We start from the raw sequence: 22,881 nt of genomic DNA on the forward strand, positions 1-22,881 counted from the left end.
AAAGGGGGTTAAGCTGGGATAATGCTACATCTTGATCCTTGAAACTGAGAGCATCACCTCTCTTGCTCTTCCGCTGGGAGCAAGAAAGTGAAAGCAGCAGTATCACATGAGTTCTGCAAAGCCTATCACTGCTGTGTGACAATGGGAGGCTTTGCACTAAACCCTTGATGGGAGAACATCTTTAATGTTGGAGTCAGTGCCCAGAACATCAGAATTGTCATTCTCATAGAATCATAGCATTGGTAGGGCCCAGCTCTGCTCAGTGTAGGATCTACAGTGCAGGATGCAAACACAGCATTCCTGAGAGATGGTTGTCCATCCAGCCTCTATGTAAATACATTCAGAGAGGGCGCACCCACCACCTCCTAATATAGTAAACCAGACCTTACTGCTTAGGGAGCTTCTCCTAGTGTTAAAGCAAAATCTGTTTCCCTGTTATTTCCATCCAGGGGCTCCAGCCCAGCTCTGTGGATCAACAGCAAACAAGTTGACTCCATCTTCTGTATGATAGTCCTTATTTGCTCTCATGCCTCCCATCAGTCTTCTCTTCCCCTTGCAGGTCTATAATTGTTTATATAGTTTATAAGTCTTCTCAAGAGCGGTGTGTTTGCACTTATTGATGTTTTGCTAGAGTTGCCTTACTGCCTGTAGGGTCTGTGACTTACCACCTTGGTTGCATTTTGTGTGGTTGCAGAAATATCCTTTGGTAGAGCCAAGCATTGCCAGGGGAAAGAGGAAAGTCCATAGCAGCCACAGTTACCTATCTTGAACTTGAGTAGTTTTTGATTAGGGTTTTGAACCTTTGTAAAAGTTGCACCTTCTGTCTTCCCTGATCCTTTGCTAAGATGCATGGGCTAGCCACCATTGTCTTTAAAGGGTGAGAGCAGGGTGGGATGAGAGCAGCCGGCCAGAGTGGCTGGGGCAACCCAGTCAAGTGGGAGGGGTATAAGTAACAAAATATTATTCTTAAGGGATTTAGTTAAGATTTTAAACTAAAGTTAAATTGCTAGGAATTACAAAGTATACATAAGTGCTCAAGAAGCCTACTGACTACAAGAGGAAACAGTCTTATTGCCTGACAGTCTAATAAATACGGAAAGTTTATGAAAACCAAATTGGTTACCGGTAGTTAAAAAAACCTTTGTTTTTATTGGGACTAATGGGTTTGCTTGGTGTATTAAATCCATCTGTCTTTGTTCTTGCAGCTGTCCCATTTCCTCCAAGCCATCGGCTCACAGCAAAGGAAGTGTTTGACAATGATGGAAAGCCCCGTGTGGATATCCTAAAGGCACACCTTATGAAGGAAGGAAGGCTGGAAGAGAGTGTTGCTTTGAGAATAATAACAGAGGGTGCTTCAATTCTCCGCCAGGAAAAAAACTTGCTGGATATAGATGCCCCAGTTACTGGTAGGTACAAATAACAATGGCAAAATAACAGGAATTCTGATGCAATGTGATCATAAAACATTTATTGTACATAACACAAAGGACATTAAAAAGGATTCTGATCCCTGTTGTATTGGATGGGAGTAGTTCAGTCCATTGTATATTTCTATTCTTTATGTTAGACTAGCCTTGAGTGGGACAGAAAGACGTTTGCTCTCTAGGTAGGAAAGTGCACAGGAATTGTTTCATTATGGCCCTAGGTCAAGTCACAGAACTGCTCTTCTATGGGGCAACATAACCAGTTTCTTCAAAGGTGCTCCTTAGTTATTTTAGTTAATTAAATTTATATATCACTTCACAAACCCCAAAGGAGCTCCAGAGCAAGTTACAAGACAATAAAATACAGAAACGCAATATAAATAGAGCATCTGTTTGAACAAAACAGGTACAGCTATACTAAAAGTTTTCATCCAAATATTCACTTAAGAATGTAAAATATCCATCCTCTTCCAGCATGTGCATGAACACCAGAAACAAGGACTCAAAGCCAAACAATTTGTGCTGTCCAAATGCTTGGGAGAATAAAAATGGCAGTTTAAAAAAGCCTTCACAATCTTTTTTTCTGACAATAGTGCGCAAGACTGCTTAAGCAGTTCTTTGGGGTAAAAATGAAAAAAAAAATTGTCGCTGAAGGAGGGCAGTGTTGTGACTTGAAATGCATTCCTCTGCAGCTTTGATATCTCCCCTCTCCATTGTTTCCCGTACTATCACATGTCCTCACTTCCTCTGGCCTGCACCATCTGTAACCTAGTGTGCCGATCACAACCCACCATCCATATAGAGTGGAATATTAAACCTTACCTATGTGCTGTTTTGTGGGATGCGGGTGGTGCTGTGGGTTAAACCACAGAGCCTAGGGCTTGCCGAACAGAAGGTCGGTGGTTCGAATCCCCACGATGGAGTGAGCTCCGGTTGCTCGGTCCCTGCTCCTGCCAACCTAGCAGTTCGAAAGCACATCACAGTGCAAGTAGATAAATAGGTACGGCTCCAGCAGGAGGGTAAACGGCGTTTCCGTGTGCTGCTCTAGTTCTCCAGAAGCGGCTTAGTCATGCTGGCCACATGACCTGGAAGCTGTACGCCGGCTCCCTCAGTCAATAAAGTAAGATGAGCACTGCAACCCCAGAGTTGTCCGTGACTGGACCTAATGGTCAGGGGTCCCTTTGCCTTTACCTATGCGCTCTTTTACTGGGATTGCAGAAATGGTGTACCTGGTAGACTGAAATACATGACTGATGGCGTCATTGTTCATTGTGATGAATATTGTGTTCATCTTGCTGGGCAACAAGGTGTTCTGCATGACTTTTGAGAACCAGATGATTGGTGTGTGTGTGTGTGTGTGTGTGTGTGTGTGTGTGTGTGTGTGTGTATCTTGAGTGCATGTGGCTGCGTGTATATATGTATAAATAAACATCTTCTTGATGGTTTATGTGGACAAAGGTCACCTGTATCTGCCAAATAAGGAGGTCCACTAAGCAAATGATATTATTTTCATCAAGTCATCAACGCACACAATGTTTTACAAAGTAAACAGAAGCTGCAGAGGTTGGTCCTTGCCCCAGCAAGTTTTCCATTCACAACTGAACCTGTGCATAGTAATGCCATTCCCCAAATCCAGCAGGCCAACACACACACACTTAAACATCAATCCAAACAGCTGCTGTCACTGAAGATGTATGGAGCCATGTGTGCATGCACAGCTTGGTAGCTCAAAGAGGCAGCAGCACCAGAAAGGGGGGGGGGCGGTGGGCAGGTGGTGGTGGGTGGGAGGCAGATCAGGCCAGGGCCAGCTTGAGAGAGTGGCCTTCCACTCATCCACCCATTCTGCTGGCAGAAGAAGAGGTCTGTGCTGATGGAGTGACCCAGAGCTGGCTGGCTGCCTGAGCCCACAAAACCATGCACAGTCTAGCTTAAGAGGAGGAGAGGGAGGAGGCATTTGGGTTGCAGCTTTGGTGATTTGCTTCCATGGAAAAAGGAAAATGGTGATTGTCATGAAAGAAGACATTTAATAACAAAAAGAGAGAAAAATGTTAAAAGAAATAACAAATGAGGGAAAAGGAAGAAACAATCACAACAAAACGTTGCCAAGGGAATTAATGAATTGTGCTTGGTTAAAGAACCCGATTTTGCCCTAGGCAGAGAAAACTTTCCCACCCAGTCATTAATTTGCATGAAACGATTTGTGCCTTGATCTTTCTATCTTAATTGTCTTCTTCTTTTGGTTGTGTATCTGAATGGAAATGCATTTGCTTCGTCCACTGCATGCCTTTCATAGAGCACAGTTCAGTAGATAGTTCTTCTGCAGAAACCCTGTTGAAATGAGGCAGTTTTGTAAAAGTTGCAGAGTGTAGCTCCCATTCATTCTAGTGGGATTTATGGGGTGAATTTCCTGGTGGGTGGTGCCCTTCTAGTTTTTAAATCATGGCTCTGGAGTCTATATTTTTCTGTAAACAGATCATTTCTGAGGCTGTAATGAGATACGCATAAAACAATGAAGAGGAGGAGGAGGGGAAAATCCTCAGTAATTCCTAAATAAATAATCTACCCTTACCTTGGATGGCTGTATCGACCCTCCATATGTAGCATATTTCCTTTGAACACCAGCTTCTGGAAGCACCCATTGGAAAGGATGTTGCCTTCAAACCCTGCCTCTCAACTTCCCATAGGCATCTGGTGGGTCACTGTAGGAATCAGCGTACCCAGCTAGATGGGTCCTTAGTCTCCATCAGTGCTCTTCTTACGCTCTTCACAGTTGGTTCCTTTGTTTTCCTTTTAAAAGTGGCTGATACCCTTCTAAAAGTGGCAGTAAAACCTGTTGTACGTTAGGAACTTCTACTGATTCAGTTGCAGGGCTGTTCTGTTTTGCCTCTCAGTTTCATGCTCCAACATAATTGCTTACCTGTGTATAGTCAGCGTTTAGGATTGTGCTGATATTGCTTCCTCCCCGTTGTCCATAGAGTGGGTTGGGATGGTCCACAAGAAAGCAATGTTATCCAGTATCCTCTTAGCCATCTCTGTCCATTTTCCCACTACCAATCTCACCTATATTACAGCTTTGTAGATCTGCTATGGATCACATTTGAATATGGTGGTGGTTTCTGGTTCTGTGCCAATGTGCCAGTAGACCAGCTTTTAGCAATGAGACAATGCAGAAGTGGGTGTACGTTGCATTGGTGCAGCCTACTTGGCATTGTCCATGTTTTTGTGGGCAAAGTGGCTCCCTGGTGAAGCCCTTTAGTGCAGGCACTTGGAACCAAGTTCTGCTGAAATTAGCAAGACTTGCTTCTTAGGAAATACTGAGTTTAACGAAAGTCTTGTAAGGAGCTATAGTGGAAGAAGCTTGATTGGGGGTGAGAGACTCTTTCAGGAACAGTTTTTAACACCTGCATGCCATCTGTGTATATCAAGTTAAGCCAGAAGCTCAAAGAGACCTTCAGAAACTGCTTTACATTTCTTATATAAACTGAGCATGTACAAACCCTTCTTCTCTCAGTGCAGGATTTGTGTTGTGTTGGTTTCCCTCCCTCCTTCTCTGTGCATTCTAGTTTTAAATTACTTCATTGAATCTTCTGGGGCTCCCTTGGGAAATTATTGCAGTGGCTAATAGACCTTGGTTTCTAAATGTTTCCTGATGTTCAGCTTAAATTTTCCTCTGCTCAATTTCATCCAGTTGCCAGTATCAAAGCCAGCAGATTACAACTGGCTGCTATTGCAATATCGGCAGGGATTTTGCAAGTGATCAATAGCTGCTGTAATAAAGAAGTTTCACAAATGAGTTGTACAAAAGCCAATATGACTGCCAAATGAATTGAAATGTTAATATCAGATGTTCAAATGTTGTTGGTGAGGAGACAAAGCAGGCTGAACTCTGAGCAAATGTCCTGAGGGGGGAAAGTAGATTTATACTTCATTGGTTTGAAAACACATATTTGCTCCTTCTCAATTAATAATGGACAGCCTCTTCAGCTCTTAAGGATACAAATCACAGGCTCCAATAGATCAGCCTATATCTGTATAACATTGTGTGATATAAATATATGAATTGTATTGGGTCTCCTGGATATTACTGAGTGAGAGGAGCATGATGAAGTGGTATACAAATTGTTGAAATGAATAAATATAATGTGATTAAAGTGAAGGAGCTTGTGACCGTGTGTGTGTGTGTGTGTGTGTGTGTGTGTGTGTGACAGACAGAAACATCCAGCAACTTATGTAATCGAGTTTAGTTGCTTCTTAGTGCCATTTTATGTTTTTATCCTCTAAATAGGACATTGCCTCCATTTTAAGAATATCTTCCATAGTGTATATAGGCTTGTGTGTTATCAGATATGGAAAACCACAATATGCTATGCAAATTAAGTAGATTTGCTCCACTATCATTTGTGTAATTTTATTTTTTCATGAACATTTTTAGACTTTCAGTTTATTTAAACACTTTTGGGGCTGGGCTTTAGTGGCAATAATGAGGAACAGAAGTAAATGGAGTGGGAGAAATTCATAGAACAGGGATGGGGAACCAGTGGTCTTCCAGATGTTGTTGGACCACAACTCCCATCATCCCTTTGCATTGGTCATACTGGCTGGGGCTGATGGGATGTGGAGTGAAACAGACTGAGGGAGCAACAACTTTTGGCAATTTCCCCCCATGGGATAGGATCCAGGACACTGAACGCTACTCAAAAAATCTTATTCACACCCACTGCAACAATGCCCAAAGGGCAAGAAATCTGTTTCACTTGCAAGGAAAGGGAAAGGAAGGTTGGAGGGTGGGTAGTAGAAAGTGTGTGTTTTGCAGAGATTTGCTGAATATGCACAATGTCAAATGTTGCCACCGTGCTTCTCTGCAGCTCTTTTCTTTGGCACATCGTGATTGATGTGTGGCTTTTGCTGTTTTATTCTAAGCAGCCATCACTAAGCCTTTGAGCATGGTATCCAAGGTGGAGATGAAAATTTTGCATGTTAATTCTTGGGCCCACGCAGGGATTCAAGAGATGAAACTGAGATGACTTGGCTGTCTGAGCTTCATTTCATCCAGGTATGGTACCAACTGGAACAACGGGAAAGTGAGGCAACAGAGTCCCATGAAACTAAGGGAGAGGCCTCAAGCCAGACATCTAAACATAAGCAGGAAGGCATTGCGGTAATGTGTGTTGTACTAATTGAGAAAGTGGGTGATACAAATACTGCTCTTTTGCCAATGAAAGAAGTACAGGAGAGACAGGCACTCTCCTCTAATAATTGCCGTATTTTTTGCTCTATAAGACTCACCTTTTCCCTCCTAAAAAGTAAGGGGAAATGTGTGTGCATCTTATGGAGCGAATGCAGGCGACGCAGCTATCCCAGAAGCCAGAACAGCAAGAGGGATTGCTGCTTTCACTGTGCAGCGATCCCTTTTGCTGTTCTGGCTTCTGGGATTCAAATTATTTTTCTTCTTGTTCTCCTCCAAAAACTAGGTGCGTCTTATGGTCTGGTGCGTCTTATAGAGCGAAAAATACGGTAATTGTTTGTTGTTCCTAAATAAGCCAGTCCACTTTGAGAATCCTAGATTTCATACTTCCTCAGTGTCCTCACATCTTGATCTCGAGTCCTAGCAAAGCGGAGCACTCGTGTCCCAGATTTCAGTAAGCCTGCTTCTGACGCGGGCTGCTTTGGTATCAGAGATTCTGCCAAATGCTGATGTTTTCTAGTAACATCTGTTTAAAACCATCTCAAAGCCAAGAAAAGATTCAAATCTCTCTCTCTCTCTCTCTCTCTCTCTCTCTCTCTCTCTCTCTCTCTCATTATAGTAAACAAACCAACAACACCCAAACCTCACCAACAAATTGAAAGTAAATAAATGTTGTTAATATGATTTTACCAAGCCAGAGGGGAAATGTCTAAAGTTCAGAATCTCTGTTCAGAAATGACACTTAGCTGCAACTATGGTAATCCTTATCCAAAATAGCGGAGTAAACCTTTTGTTGATTGGTCTAGATGAGCACTCTGAAAAGTGAATTGCGTGCACGTGCACACACACGCACGCACACACACGCACACAGACACACATAAAGTCTTGCCAGAAGCCAGCTCTGTTTTCTGTGCCTTTACTCAGGTCATTTTGCTTCTCATTTTTTAAAACTGCAGATGAGTTCTTTTAGGAATTAGCAGCTGGTTAATACTTTGCAAATCCTAGGATAGCACTGGCAGGTGTTGCCTAATCTCTTCTTCACAACTATTCCACCTCTGTAACATGGCCAGCGGGCCTTGATTCCCCTGAAATAGCAAGGAATTAGCAGGACAGATTCTGGCCCCAGATGGGACTGCATTAAATACACTAAAATCGAGGGATGAGAGCACTGCTACATCCATTACATTGTGTTTATGTGTAATATATGCAATATACGCAATATAATAAACACGGTTAAAAACAGCTCAGAAAATAATGGCAAATGAATTGAAATGAAATAAATGGAGAAAAACATGTCAGAGATCTATTCACCCAGCTAGGAAAGCTTGTCGGAACAAAGATGTCTTCAGCTGTTTCCTGAAAGTGTAGATAGTGGGAATTTAATAATAATAGTAATATGCAAACAAGCAGTGAAGTTTAACAGTGCAATGCCAACTGAGAATGGAACCTACAGTGTAGCCTATAATTTTCTGAAACATACGAGGGATTTTTGCAGTAGTGGAAAGTATCCCCTAAGATAGGGCACTGCAAAGCACTTAATTGGGGTGGGGGTGCTGAAGGTGGCTTGCCTAAGACCACCTCATGAGAGAGAAATAGAATCCAAGACCTCCTGCTTTGTTCTTCAAACTCTTACCACTATTTTATAGTCATATCCATATGACTTCATTTTTTATTTAGTCTTTGAGGCAAAACACAAGTTGTAAATGTGAGATATGGATGGTCATAGCCTTTTTATTCATTAAGCTGAGCCGGAAAAGTGTGTCCCACTTGCTGACCAAGCTTCAGCTTGGCCCAAGGAATTTCAGCCCTGTCAGCAGACTGCTTTGCGTCTGCAGGCAAAGGTTGGCATTTTCAATCTTAGTTGCTATCTCAGGTTAATATTCACTCTTTGGAATCCCCTCAATGTGGGACACATGCCAAAGTAACATTTTAATTAACTCAAAAGTGGCATCCAGCCATGAGGTAATAACCTCATCACACAAGACATACTCGAATAAGTAAGTAGAAACTTCAGTTCTTCTAACTCCTTATTACTTGGAAACCCCCACTGAGCACTTCCCTGATAAGAATGGAATCATGTTTTCTGGACTGTCAGTGCCTGAGGTAGATGATGCTGAATGTGCAGGTGTGTATGCTGTGATTTTAAAAAATCAACAAATTAAAATGTCTGCTCCAAAGTTTAATGCCCAAAATGAATGTGCCCATTTCTTTTATAAATGCAATAATGCAAATTGCTTTTTTGCATTTTTTCCCCTGGTGGTAAGATAACTTTGATAAGAAAGAAAACAAAACTCAAGAGTATCTGATTAGGAGACACTGTATTTAGTCCTTCTGTAAGGGGAAGAGTTTTGCTAGAGTTGCCTCTATAGTGAAGATCGTGGTATGGGATGTGACTGTGACAGCAGTGAGGAAGCAGCAGCCCCAATGGGGCTTGACATTAGGGGAGAAAAGGGACATTATCATGATGGCTAGGGTTGCCTTGCCATCGTGAGACCAAAGGGTGAGAAATAAGACAACAGGGATATTAAAGAGCATTTCCCACCCTCTACAGTGCAGTTGGGAGTTGTTCAGGTAGCACATGGGTAGGCAAACTCCGGTCCGCAGACGGTCCAGGAATCAGCATGTTTTTACATGAGTAGAATGTATCATTTTATTTAAAATGCATCTCTGGGTTATTTGTGGGGCATAGGAATTTATTCCTTTTTTTCCAAAATATAGTCCAGCCCCTCACAAGATCTGAGGGACAGTGGACCGGCCCTCTACTGAAAAAGTTTGCTGACCCCTGAGGTAGCACCTAACCCTCCCATGTACCCTTCCTTGATGATGAGCACATTGACCAGGTCACGTTATTGAAGCCTAGCAATATGTTTGTGGTACCTAATTGACTGTGGCCAGGTGTGTTTTTGGTCTTCCCTAGGATGCCATTGCAGGGGGCGGAGGGCAAGGAATTATATTAGTTTGGCTGACTGTTCAGTGGATCTTCTCAAAAGATGAATCGTGGAGGAAGGTCTGGAACCAATAGGCAAGAGATTCCATCATCCTTTTGGGGGCCACACCAGGGTCGTATTCTTGGAAGCAGTGTCTTGAGTGGCAACTGTTTGAGAAACACCATGTTGCTTTTTACAGAGAGGGTAGATTTGTCCAGAAGGACAAGTCAGAATTGAACTGGGCCACACTGGAAGGGAAGAACGAGAAGGGGCGCAAGTGTTCTTCAACAGCCAAACCAACTTTCTTGATCATAGAATGAATTTAATCTCATTGCTTGCCTGCATGCAAGTTGCAAGTTATGTTAATGAGTGAATAAAAGCTATGGCTTATTTAATCCTAGCACAGTGTCTGCTTCGTTCTTTCCGTCTGCAATAAGGTGGCAGCTGACTGTCCCAGCCGCATGCAATGATCCAGCTTGGAGAGTGGCGTTGGTGCCTTGGACAGTTGGCTGCAAGAACTTGGGAAAATCCCAGAGCAGCTGTGTTTGGTCTCCAGGGCAAAATGCCACCTGCACCAGTCTTTAGCTGGCAAGCAGTCCATGGAAAGCATTAATATATCAGCTCTAGGAAAGCAAGCATTTCCTGATTACTAGCCAGTATATTCTCTGATTATGTACTTCACCCAAATGTGTTTAAGTGTTCTTGAAGCGTAATTGTAAAAACAGGGTTAATATAGTGCTTATTTCTAAACTGCAGTTGTCTTGTTTACAATCTGATTGAACAAAATTGTTATTACTATTACATGGGATCATTAACATTGGACTTTTGAGTGACATATGTAACAAAGAGGTATGTTCCTATTTTCTGGAGGTCAGTGCTTTGCAGGTATCGTGATCATATACCAGCACATTCCCCCAAAATAAGTCCTAGTTGTATTTGTCTGTTTCATTAAATGGTCTACTAGTTCCTTTCACATCCCTGCCGGAAATGTGGTCTGGAGGTACCACACACTATTTTGGGGAAATTACCACTCCATTGTAGTTTTGAACCCAGGTCCTGCATAGTGTCTCTTAGAAGGCATGCACACACTCCAAGAGGCTGCTGATGAGAAAAGTGGAGCTTCAAATAGCTTCAAAGGAAAATGGAAATAATAAATAAAGATGTACAGTTGTGAGGGAAAAAAGAACAATAAAAAGGGTACTTTATAGCATCCCCTCTAATGATGCTAATGTTAATTTCGCCGCTGTGGTGGAAATTGTATTTCCTCTGACTTTATCATATTAAGAAAAAACCTCTACAATAAATTGGTTGAGGATTTCTCATTAGGGTAATCTAAGTGTACCACCCTGTTGTATGTTTCTGTGGGCGCAGAGCAATGGAGCTATTCTAAGTCTCTCTCTCATTTCTGCAGCATGAAATCCCAAAAGCATGTTGCTGTCTTTTTACCACCCCAAAAATTAATACAGCGGTACCTCGGGTTACATACGCTTCAGGTTACATACGCTTCAGGTTACAGACTCTGCTAACCCAGATATAGTACCTCGGGTTAAGTACTTTGCTTCAGGATGAGAACAGAAATTGTGTTCCGGCAGCACGGCGGCAGCAGGAGGCCCCATTAGCTAAAGTGGTACTTCAGGTTAAGAACGAACCTCCGGAATGAATTAAGTACTTAACCTGAGGTACCACTGTATTCTGTTCAGCTGTTAAGGTTGTATCTTTTGGCCTAAGCCTACCTTTGTTGCCTGTAAGAAATAGGTGGCAGATGGAACTGACAGCAGCAGTTTGCTCTGCGTCAGAGAGCGTAGCATCACATGAGGTGATGTCAGAACAGAGGGACTCATCATTTCCATTGCACATGCAGAGCTCATCATAGAGCCTTCTGGATCAATGTGCATTGCTCTGTCAACAAATTCTGTTTAATGTGATGAGGAGGAATTTACGCTGCTAAGGGAAACAGCTGGCTGAGTTACTTTGTTTGGATTTCTGCCTTTATTTTTGGCTTGCTGAGTAGAAGAGCAGGTATCTTGTATCACATCGGTTATGCCATTCCAATGTTTGTGTTAAGTGATTCAGAGAATTAATGGAAGCTAGACATGCATTTAGTATAAGAGACAAATGAGCTGTCAACATGGTCAGAAGGGTGTCTGTACAAGCTGTGAGATAACTCTTGATGGCTGTAAAGGAGCCCAAATTATTATTAATATTATTTTTCTTTAAATGACTTGACATTATGCAGTTCATATGAAATTGGAAATTGTGGCTTCCCCTAGGATTTGCCGATTAGAAGGTCGGCGGTTCTAATCCCCACGACAGGGTGAGCTCCCATTGCTCGGTTCCAGCTCCTGCCAACCTAGCAGTTCGAAAGTACGTCAAAGTGCAAGTAGATAAATAGGTACCGCTCCAGCGGGAAGGTAAATGGCATTTCTGTGCGCTGCTCTGGTTCGCCAGAAGCGGCTTTGTCATGCTGGCCACATGACCCGGAAGTTGTACGCCGGCTCCCTTGGCCAGTAAAGCGAGATGAGCGCTGCAACCCCAGAGTCGGTCACAACTGGACCTAATTGTCAGGGGTCCCTTTACCTTTTTACTACATGAACTAGGCCCAGAGACATCGAGATCATATCTTGTGCATCCCACAAGGAAATTGGAAGCACCTGCTTCTGTTTGAAACTATTGTTTCCTCATGAAGTTCAAACTTTGGAAACTGTGGTTAATTTAAACTATGCTTTCGGAACAGGTAAGTACAGTGGTGCCTTGGGTTACAAATGCTTCGGGTTTACAAATGCTTCAGGTTACAAACTCTGCTAACCTGGAAGTAGTACCTCGAGTTGAAACAACGTCAGATCCTGGGGTGAATACAGGTCCCCTGCCACCTTGACGATATCGGAGCCAGTCAGGCGGTTGGCGCTGAAAATGGCTTCGTTCATGACATCTGTCCAGAACACTTTATCCTCAAAGACTGTGATGGCAAAAGGATGAGAAGTTTGCTCCAGGATGAGAACGGAAATCACGTGCCAGCGGCGCGCCGGCAGCAGAAGGTCCCATTAGCGAAAGCGTGCCTCAGATTAAGAATGGTTTTGGGTTAAGAACGGATCTTCAGAACGAATTAAGTTCGTAACCCGAGGTACCACTGTACTTGAAACCAGTTTGATCCTGGCTGTTTTAACTTCCATCTAAATAAATCACGGTCCCCTGATTTCATGTCATAAGGAACTGTGGTTGTTGTTGTTTCAGAGGAAGCAAAACCTTTACATCTTCTCTTGGGTGCAAAAAAGGAGGGATCTAGAGAACATACAACCCTAAGACTCGCCTTGGCTTGTTCACATTCTGGGAAACCATGGTTTCCCATTACATCTCAATAGGTATTGCATATTGCTCAACTGTCCCAATTTAAGCGGGACATTCTAGAATTACAGAAGCCACCCCAGCTTCTGATTGGATCACAGAATGTCTCATTTTTGGTCCAGTGCTCTGGTGCAAGTCAGCTGGCTCCTGCAAGAGCACTGGAACAAAAACCGCTAGTTTCTTGGTCTTGTGCTTTGCCATAAGTCAGCTGGCTCCTGCGAGAGCCCAGGACCAAAGAAACGAGTGTCCTGATTTGGATCACCTTGATGCTGGAGGGTATGGGTTTGCTGTACTAAATGTAGCCTATGCAATGTTTTAGTTGAGCTAGCATTAACATTCTATTATGTCAGTACTGAGCCCATACAGATAGTCAAATTTCCTGGTGATCTCCTTTACTCCAGGGAAGCTTGAAGGTCTATCTGATTCATTCTGTCATGTAGGAGGTAAAGTTTCACTATATATTAGGTGCAAATGTGTGTTAGAATGGTCATAAACTCAGTCAGTACTGTGGTGTTGCACATGCAAGTGGTGTGTTTGGAAATATTCCTTTTTGCCCAGTAAGAGATGGAACATATTATACAAGCCTGGATGTTTTTTAAAAAACGGGATTTAGTTCTTGAGCACACATGGAGGAAATGACAGGCTTTAATTTGCCATTGCACCATTAACAGTATTATTTTGCTGTGTGACATCAATGATTCCGTCAGACAGTTCAGAAATCATCATTTGCCTTCTCACCATTACCTTTAATTGGAAAAAGAAGGATGTCCTGTTAATCTCAAATTGCTTACTTCAGAAATGCAGTAAGATTAACAAACTTGATCAGTGTCAGAGAAAGTAGATAAATAGATAATAGGCTTGGTGATAAATGGAGCATTTTCATAAGGTACAGAATTCTGTATGGAATTCAGAATATTTAATAACCTTACAAAAATAATTGTTTTGATTGTGTGTTTTAAAAGATTAACCGTTTGGACTAAACCTGGCTTTATATTCATTTGTGGAAATATAATTAACTTAATGAATATGATGAATTCACTATAATGAAGTATAATGAATTTTGCCAAAAGGGAGGTTGCTAAAAGGGGCTCTTTTCTTTTTACAAATATATACTAGTAAAATAAATAAATTTAAAAGGTAGGCTATATAAACAGTGGCCACATTAATTATCACATGGGGGGGGGGGATCCCAGTTTTGTCTGATGTGTTACAACTAGTCCATAAGTTTTTTATTCTATATCATAAGCATCCTCCAGCAGTTCAGTGGTGGAACTATTCTCAGAATTTGATCCTTGTACAAAAACTGTCTTTGAAGAAACCTCCGTTTTATAATTGGGCTGCCAGGGGTTGAGAGGGACAACAACACTGCAGAATGTTATTAAGCAGAATAATACCTTGTGTTGAATATATTCTTATTCCTAGGAGAGTTCAAAATGATAAGCTGGTTATAAAATTTACCTCTGTTCCTGCATAATTCTTTGCAGAAGAATCATAAAGCCAAGGGTAAATGCGAAGATACTTAGAATCCGTTTAGCAGTGGCATCAAGGCTCCTTTTGCAAAGTAAATGTTCTGGGTCACCACGGCCTCCATCTGAACAAAAGGTTGCCTGTACTTGCATATGAAATGAAAGCAGGAGCCAAGAAAATGCAGTACTTAGCGTGGCAGTTGCCATATTGGTGAGCAAATACATGACTGAACCAGGATCTTCAGCTTTCACAGCTTGAGCTCTTCACAATATGGCTACAGTATTCTAGTTCGTGAAGTCAGCTGCTGAAGGATTGCATCGCTAAGAGCAGATTTGGTTGATTTTTATTTAGTGCATTCACATTTCACCTTTTCCTCCAAGGTGCTCAAGGTGGGCTACATGATTCTCCCACTCACTTAATCCCAACAACAATCCTATAAAATAGACTGAGGGGCTCAAGGTCCCCATCCAACACTCTTAATCACTTCACCACCAATAGCTCCATCACCAAAGGTGGCTTCTGAACAGTCACTGCAAGCTTGAAAGCAGAAACTGATCTGAATGCTTCAGCCACGTAACTGATATCATTATCACGAACACCGTTAAGATCATAGCGCAGCAAATAAAACATAGCACAAATACTCATTGATGATCCTATTGTATACTGAAATTATTCATTCCAAATCTGGAAAGGGAAAGAATTTTTTTTTAATATATATATATAATATGCTTTTAAATGTGTTTTCAAAAGCATGAGATGCGCAAATAACAAATATATCTGGACCTTTCTTTCCTTGACTGAAGGTTTCCCAGCCTTTGCAATCTTTAGTAAGTGTATTTTCAACAACTTCAAAATCATGAAGGCTACAAACAGAGGGTTAAGCCTGGTGTTTTTCATACTCGAGAGTAGACCCATGTGTTGTATCCAACGTTAGTTATACAGTAGACCCATTGAAATTAGTTGAAATGACTAATGTAAGTTTAGTAATCTCATTGGGTCTTCTCAGAGTAGAACTTAATTCAATGTAGCCCATTGAAATAATAGACTTAAATTAATTTCAGCGGGTCTACTCTGATTCAGCTGGATATCACTCATAAAATATGAGGGGTTTTTCCCATGGATCTGACAAGAGTATGCTATCTGTAATGTATTCTCTTAAGAGATAATTTGCCTACTGCTATTTTAGAGGATTTGAAACAGTGGTTTATGGGAGACTCCACTCTCTCTCCTCCCCCTCCTTTTTTTTTCTACAAGGATTGCTCTCCAGGTACATACTGCTTGTACATTCAAAGCCTAGTGCATGGTGTTTATGGAAGGAAATGTCAGATTCTTTAGTCATAATAAAAGAAAGAGAATTCTTAAGACAGCCAGCGCCATGGAGGTTGCTGTTTTCCTCTTTTATGTCTTCAGAATGACTGGGAATGGTTGTATTGACAAGAGATTGTCCTAGCAGGAGGCAAACCTGTGAACTGGTTGGAAGAAAGAGATTAAAAAGTAAAGGATTAGTATCTCCTCGAAGACAAGTGCATATATACCTTAAGTTCATCACTTTAAAATGGAGAATGTTGAGACTAAGGTTTATTTCTGTGCACCATGTCCACCATGTATAGATGGAGGTCTGGTTTGCACAACATGGCAAGCCAATCTTCCGAGACCACACAAATGTTTGGGCTGCCAGGGAGGAGCTTGTGGCCACTTTGTCCTCCCCCCTTGTTGTTTTGACTGCCACACTGTTCTGAGTGTGTCATCTGTTGTTGTTTTTAAAAGATATTTATTAAGATTTTCAAAATATTACAAAAGAAAAAAGAAAAATACAAAATAAAAATAGTTAAAAACAATTCAGTCTTTCAATCACTTATCTTTCATTTGCTTATTTCCCGGACCTCCTCACGCCTCCCTTTTCTGTATTCCAATTCAGTTTGTTAGTTCAGCAAATCCCTCCCCTCTTTGTTTATCCTAGTCTTCAATCTTAAAGTATTGTAACATTAGATTTTTACCTATTAATAGTCCATTTTTTCATATTCCCTTATAACATTACAGCTAGAAACCACTTAGTTTCTATCCAACATCATTCTAACATTCATTAATTTTACAATATTTCTGTAAATAGTCTTTAAACTTTTTCCAATCTTCTTCCACCGACTCTTCTCCCTGGTCTCGGATTCTGCCAGTCATTTCTGCCAGTTCCATATAGTCCATCACCTTCATCTGCCATTCTTCCAAGGTGGGTAGATCTTGTGTCTTCCAATACTTTGCAATAAGTATTCTTGCTGCTGTTGTGGCATACATAAAGAAAGTTCTATCCTTCTTTGGCACCAGTTGGCCGACTATGCCCAACAGGAAGGCCTCTGGTTTCTTTAGAAAGGTATATTTAAATACCTTTTTCATTTCATTATAGATCATCTCCCAGAAAGCTTTAATCTTTGGGCACGTCCACCAAAGGTGAAAGAATGTACCTTCGTTTTCTTTATATTTCCAACATTTATTATCGGGCAAATGATAGATTTTTGCAAGCTTGACTGGTGTCATGTACCACCTGTATATCATTTTCATAATATTCTCTCTTAGGGCATTACATGCCATAAATTTCATACCTGTAGTCCACAACTGTTCCCAGTCAGCAAAAATAATGTTATGTCCAACATCTTGTGTCCATTTAATCATAGCAGATTTCATCGTTTCATCCTGAGTATTCCATTTCAACAGCAAGTTGTACATCTTTGACAAAATCTTAGTTTTAGGTTCTAACAGTTCTGTTTCTAATTTTGATTTTTCCACCTGGAAGCCAATTTTCTTGTCCAAATTGTATGCCTCCATTATCTGATAATAATGAAGCCAGTCTCACACTTTATCTTTTAATTTCTCAAAACTCTGCAGTTTCAATTTGTCTCCTTCTTGTTCCAAAATTTCCCAATATTTCGGCCATTTGGCCTCTATATTGAGCATTTTCTGAGCCTTTGCTTCCATCGGTGACAACCACCTTGGGGTTTTATTTTCAAGTAAGTCCTTATATCTTATCCAGACATTTAACAATGCTTTCCTAACAATATGGTTTTTAAATGCTTTATGTGCTTTAACCTTGTCATAGCACAAATATGCATGCCACCCAAAAACATTATTAAAACCTTCTAAATCCAAAATGTCTGTGTTCTCAAGAAGCAGCCATTCTTTCAGCCAGCAGAATGCTGCTGATTCATAATAAAGTTTAAGGTCTTGCAGGGCAAATCCACCTCTGTCCTTTGCATCAGTTAATATTTTAAATTTTATTCTGGGCTTCTTGCCCTGCCAGACAAATCTAGAAATGTCTCTCTGCCACTTCTTGAAACAGTCCATTTTGTCCAAGATTTGCAATGATTGAAACAAAAATAACATTCTTGGCAATACATTCATCTTTATAACAGCAATTCGACCTAACAAGGAAAGCTTCAAGTTTGACCATATCTCTAGGTCCTTTTTCACTTCTGACCAACATTTCTCATAATTGTCTTTAAATAGGTTTAAGTTCTTAGCGGTCATATTAACCCCCAGGTATTTTACTTTCTTAACCAATGTTAAACCTGTCTCCTTCTGAAACCTCTCTTTCTCAATCGGTGTTAATTTTTTCTCAAGCACCTTAGTTTTTAACTTGTTCAACTTAAATCCTGCCACATGACCAAATTCCTGAATCAATTCTAATACTCTTTTAGTACTAGATTCTGGATCCTGTAATGTCAATACTAAATCATCTGCAAAAGCTTTCAATTTGTACTGTTTGGCTCCAACCTGTATACCTTTGAGTGTGTCATCTGAACTGGGACTCGTGTCTAAACTCTCTCCTCACTAACCACAAGCTGCAGACAAGGTGTATCCCTTGCTCATGATTAGCAGAGAAAGAGCTCAACCATGAGCCTGGGTTCAGACACCACACTAAACCAAACTTAGCTCAGTGTAGCACCAAAGTAAAAAAATAGGCCAAGGAGGAGCACAGCAGCTACAATCTCTTCTCCAGAAACCTGTACATTCAGTTTGGTTTACTGCATCACGTGATCCAGGTCAGATTGTTTCATATAGGAGAGGAGAGCTCTGGGATGCCTTCATGAGACTATGTTGATTTTTTTGAAAATTAAAAAGGCACCCCAGTACATAAAATAGGATGTGAATAAATTGGGGGGGGGGCGGGGAGTAAAGTACCGTGCACTATTTGCTTCTGTTCAAGTAAATACCCTCCAGGATGTAGGGTGTGATTGGAAGGTGTGATTTTTAAAGTACTTCAGGATATTTTGCCTTTGTAGTTGTGCAAGATACAATTATTCAAGCCAGGACAGAAATAAATACTCTCTCTTGCTGCCCCCCTCCCCCACAATCCTTTATGTTGTAAGCTTCCATAAGACAGCCGTTCATTACAAAATCCCTCGCTCTGTGCTAGCCTTAACAATGTTTCCAGAGACACTATAGGCATTCCTGTGAACTGAATTGGAAACACTGACCAAAGAAGCTCTCCCTTCCCCCTTTCTCTGCTGTCTGTTTGTTGTGCAATCAGTGTGTAAGATCTCCGAGATGAGATTGCCATGTGTGCACTGTGGAAAGGTCAAATTACATTAGGAGGAGCAGGAGAAGTAGAGACATCTTGTCCCTTGCCAGCCATTTACTGTAATAGCTGTTCTATTAATTGAAAAAAACTCTCCTGCTGTCCAGCAAACAAAACTCCAAATCCTCTGTCCGTTCAGTACTTGAGAGCATTTGGAGCATTCAGATCGAGGGATTATCGTTGTAGCAAAGGGCTTCAGAGAAGCATATCTGAAATGTGCCAATTTAGTTGCCCTGAAGTCCTGTCTTCCATGTGCTGCTGTACATGCAAGAAGGCATAAAATCATTGTCAGTGCTGCTTGCTAAATGTCTTTACATAAGAAGTATTCATAGACGTTTTCAGTTTCTGCTGCTTCCATATTTGTAAGCCTATGTGGACTCTACCTGCAGGTGTCTCCATTTCCATTCCCCCCCCCCATTCCTACTTCATAAATGTACTGTACAGTACTTGAGTACTGTGTTCATTCTCTATTGACAACATGTAGGGCTGGTTAATGCATGTACAGTGGTACCTCGGGTTAAGTACTTAATTCGTTCCAGAGGTCCGTTCTTAACCTGAAACTGTTCTTAACCTGAATCACCACTTTAGCTAATGGGGCCTCCTGCTGCTGCCGCGCCACCAGAGCACAATTTCTGTTCTTATCCTGAAGCAAAGTTCTTAACCTGAAGCACTATTTCTGGGTTAGCGGAGTCTGTAACCTGAAGCGTATGTAACCTGAGGTACCACTATATTTCTATCAGCTAATGGGTACAGGGTCAAGCGGTTACTTGCATGTGTGAATGAGCCCTCACAGTTGCAACACCACAATTGAAACTTTTACACAAGTTTTTACAAATCCATTCAGTGTACACATTCAGCTAATCATTGATCAAATGGTGTACCAAGCTATAGTGCCAAACTGTGGCAAAGTTTACTGCTTTCTGGCAAAGCCCCTGATCATATAGGCATTTGTCAACATGGCATGAGCGGTATGCAAGTTATTATCCTGTTCCCTTTTTTTGGTCACCTTCTTTCCCTAACAACAGTATCATATGTGTATATGTGACATTGGCCTGTTTCACACACCTCATTGAACCATAGTTTAAAACAAACTATGGTTTAATGTGAATTCTGCTCAAAAGTCTCTGCAACGCTATTACACTGATCTTGCTGCTGCCATGCTGTTGATGAAGCAAACCAGAACCTGCTTGCTGCAGTGTTCAAACCCAGACCTGTGGTTTGTTTTCCCCAAACAAACCATGAGTGGTAAATGAAAATAAATATTTTTTATTGCTCAGGGTTTAGAAAAAACCTTGGGTCACACAAAACAGCAAACCCAGACCCTGGCTTATTTTGCTCGCAGTGTGGCTGGCGTGTTGCAGGAAAATCGAGGGAACTTTTGTGTAATGTGCACCAGCACACTGCTTGTTCACATTAAACGATAGTTTGTGAAACAAATCATGACTCATGTTCATACAACACTCACAGGGGCGGGAGGCATATTCACATTTCATCCATGGCTTAAAACCAGCTAAGATGTAGCATAGTGTGTGGACCAGTTCATAGCGATGAGTTGCTCTGCTTGATGAGTCAGCTCTGCCAGGGGATTTACAGAGCCAGCTGACTGACATTTACAGCAGCCTTGATGGTATCCTTACACTTCAATGCTTAACCAGATTTGCAGCAGTAATGTAGTAGAGGAGGCAAGGTGAAAAGTCCTGACTGTGCAGGAAAGCAGGCCAGGTCCAACATTTGCCAAGCCCTTTCAGGCTGGCCTAGTGGTAAAAGCTGATGCTTCTGGAATCAAAAGATTCGTGGTTCTGGATCTGACACCCATTCTGTTGATTTGTGGCTGTATCTGCCTATGCTTGGTCACTTAGCTGTTGCTGCCTCTCCTGTCTCTTTAGCATTGGGCCCTCCATCTTTCTCAAGCAGCAGAATCATGGCATGACCAAAACAAAAGAAAAAGAAAGTTATTTTATCTACTGCTGCAGTCGAAGTACTTCTTCCTCCCTTTATAAGTGTCAAACCAGGGGGCCTTCTGGGATTGCATATAGAAATGATATAATTTCCTGCCTCTTGTACTTTGAATCAGGCTTTTTATATATTAATATTAGCCTTCGTGGAATTCAAGTGGGGTGCCTTGAGTATTTGACAACAATACTAATGTTAATACTATGTTAACAATGGCTAAGGCAAAATAATGTTACTTGCATTGTGTCAGCCTTATCCTTATGAATCCTTATGAATATCAAGTATGTTAGGGGACAGCAAGATCCACAGTTGGGAATGTCCATCTGTTCTCTCTGCTGAAATTCTTTCTATTCCGTTACTGGTAAATAAAGGATCACATGTGAGCAACAAGAATCAGCACTTCATTATCAAGCAGACAAACCCTCCACAAGAAACTGATTGTACTACTTTTGCAAGGTTTACATATATTAATTTATTGAAAAGTTATTACTTTTGCAAAGTTTACATATATTAATTTATTTTTTATTATATATTGCTCTTGATGGGGAAGAAAATTATTGATTGTTAAGATATCCTAAAGGACCAGTTTTGCCCAGAAGCAGGCAATAAGCATGTTAGTTGGGAGTTGCATTGAGTTCTGTTTTAAAACAAGATTAAGTTACCCTCTTCTCATCACCACCAGTGAAATGGAATTGGTTTGTCTCAAGTCAGGAACAGTCTTTGCTAATGTCCTGCAATACTAATATCACTCATGATAGTATTCATGAATCCATGTAAGTTCCCACATCCATTGCAGTCAAGATGCTTCCATCTCTAGTCACTCAGAAAAAGTGTTCACCAGTGACTCTAAGGTAAAGGTAATGGGACCCCTGACCATTAGGTCCAGTCGTGACCGACTCTGGGGTTGTGGCGCTCATCACCAGTGACTCTAGGATGGTGCAAATTGTGTCCACAAATATCCCAGCATAGTGCCAACCAAACAACCCCACAATAACACAGCAATCAATGATACAGTCACAAACACAAAAACATCAGCTTCACCCACAGTTTAGCATTCTTACATTCAGTTTATTTCATTGGGATATATTAAAAAATACTGACATGTCTAACTGTTCGTCTGAAAGCAATTGAACATAGATAGTTGCCTCACCTTTTCTGGATTATGCCTAAAGTTGGTACCATTTGTTTTAATAAATCTCTGTTGTTGTGTATGAATTCTACTGTCTGCTACCAACTACGTGCTTTTTCAAGACCTCCTTATTGTGCATCATTTCACAATCCTAATTTACACACTCTTGACTGAAGGATCTCAAAGAAGTTTATTATTTGAAGATCAGGGAATCCATCAAAAACATGTAAAACCAAAGTTAAGCATTTTTTTTCAACTACACTAGTGTGTGTTTTAAGTAAATCTGTAGAACATGCTGGCTCACAAACCAGCAGTAGAATGAGACCGTGTAAAATTAATTAACTGTCCACTTCTTAGCAGGTCAGAAATAGGCCATCCTTCAAAAAACCATAAGCAAGCAGGAATGAGGGATTGTTCTGGAGAAATCATTTTACTGCTGAATAAACCTTGCTCCTAATAATAATCTCAATTCCAGTGGCTGGAATATCTAAACAAAGCCCTGTCTGATAACACATGAGAAGGATGAAAAGTATATTTTTGTTAACAAAGGGTTCAGTTGTGTTTGAGAGCTCTTCCGTTTTAAAATGTCACGAAGTGAATACTGCAGAATATATTATTTCCTTAATATGTTTTTATACTCTCTATAGATACTCTGTAAAGGATAGCAACAGACTGATAAAATGAATCCATTGATAGTCTTGTTCTGCTCCATGCATTAAGGAATTGCATAGAGTGCAGCACAACAATTGTCCTTTGGATTGTTTATACTGGATTCAGTATGATGATGATGATGATGATTAAATTTCTATACCAATCTTCATCCGAGCATCACAAGGTAGTTTATAATATACAAACACAAAATAACATAGTAACAAACAAAATCCATC

At 41.0% G+C, this 22,881-nt stretch overlaps 1 protein-coding gene across 4 annotated transcripts in view; it reads left to right on the plus strand.

The window, feature by feature from the left end:
* The window catches only part of PPP3CA (protein phosphatase 3 catalytic subunit alpha), a 190,635-nt gene that overhangs the window by 88,702 nt on the left and 79,052 nt on the right, over window positions 1–22,881 (plus strand). For all 4 annotated transcript variants that reach the window (XM_081209361.1, XM_081209363.1, XM_081209362.1 and 1 more), the window contains exon 2: window positions 1,206–1,406. In XM_081209361.1, coding sequence (XP_081065487.1) covers window positions 1,206–1,406 — 201 coding nt within the window. The remainder of the gene's footprint in view (window positions 1–1,205; window positions 1,407–22,881) is intronic.

This window comes from Podarcis bocagei, assembly GCF_964188305.1.
Source record: "Podarcis bocagei genome assembly, chromosome: 9".
NCBI classification, from domain to species: Eukaryota; Metazoa; Chordata; class Lepidosauria; order Squamata; family Lacertidae; genus Podarcis; species Podarcis bocagei.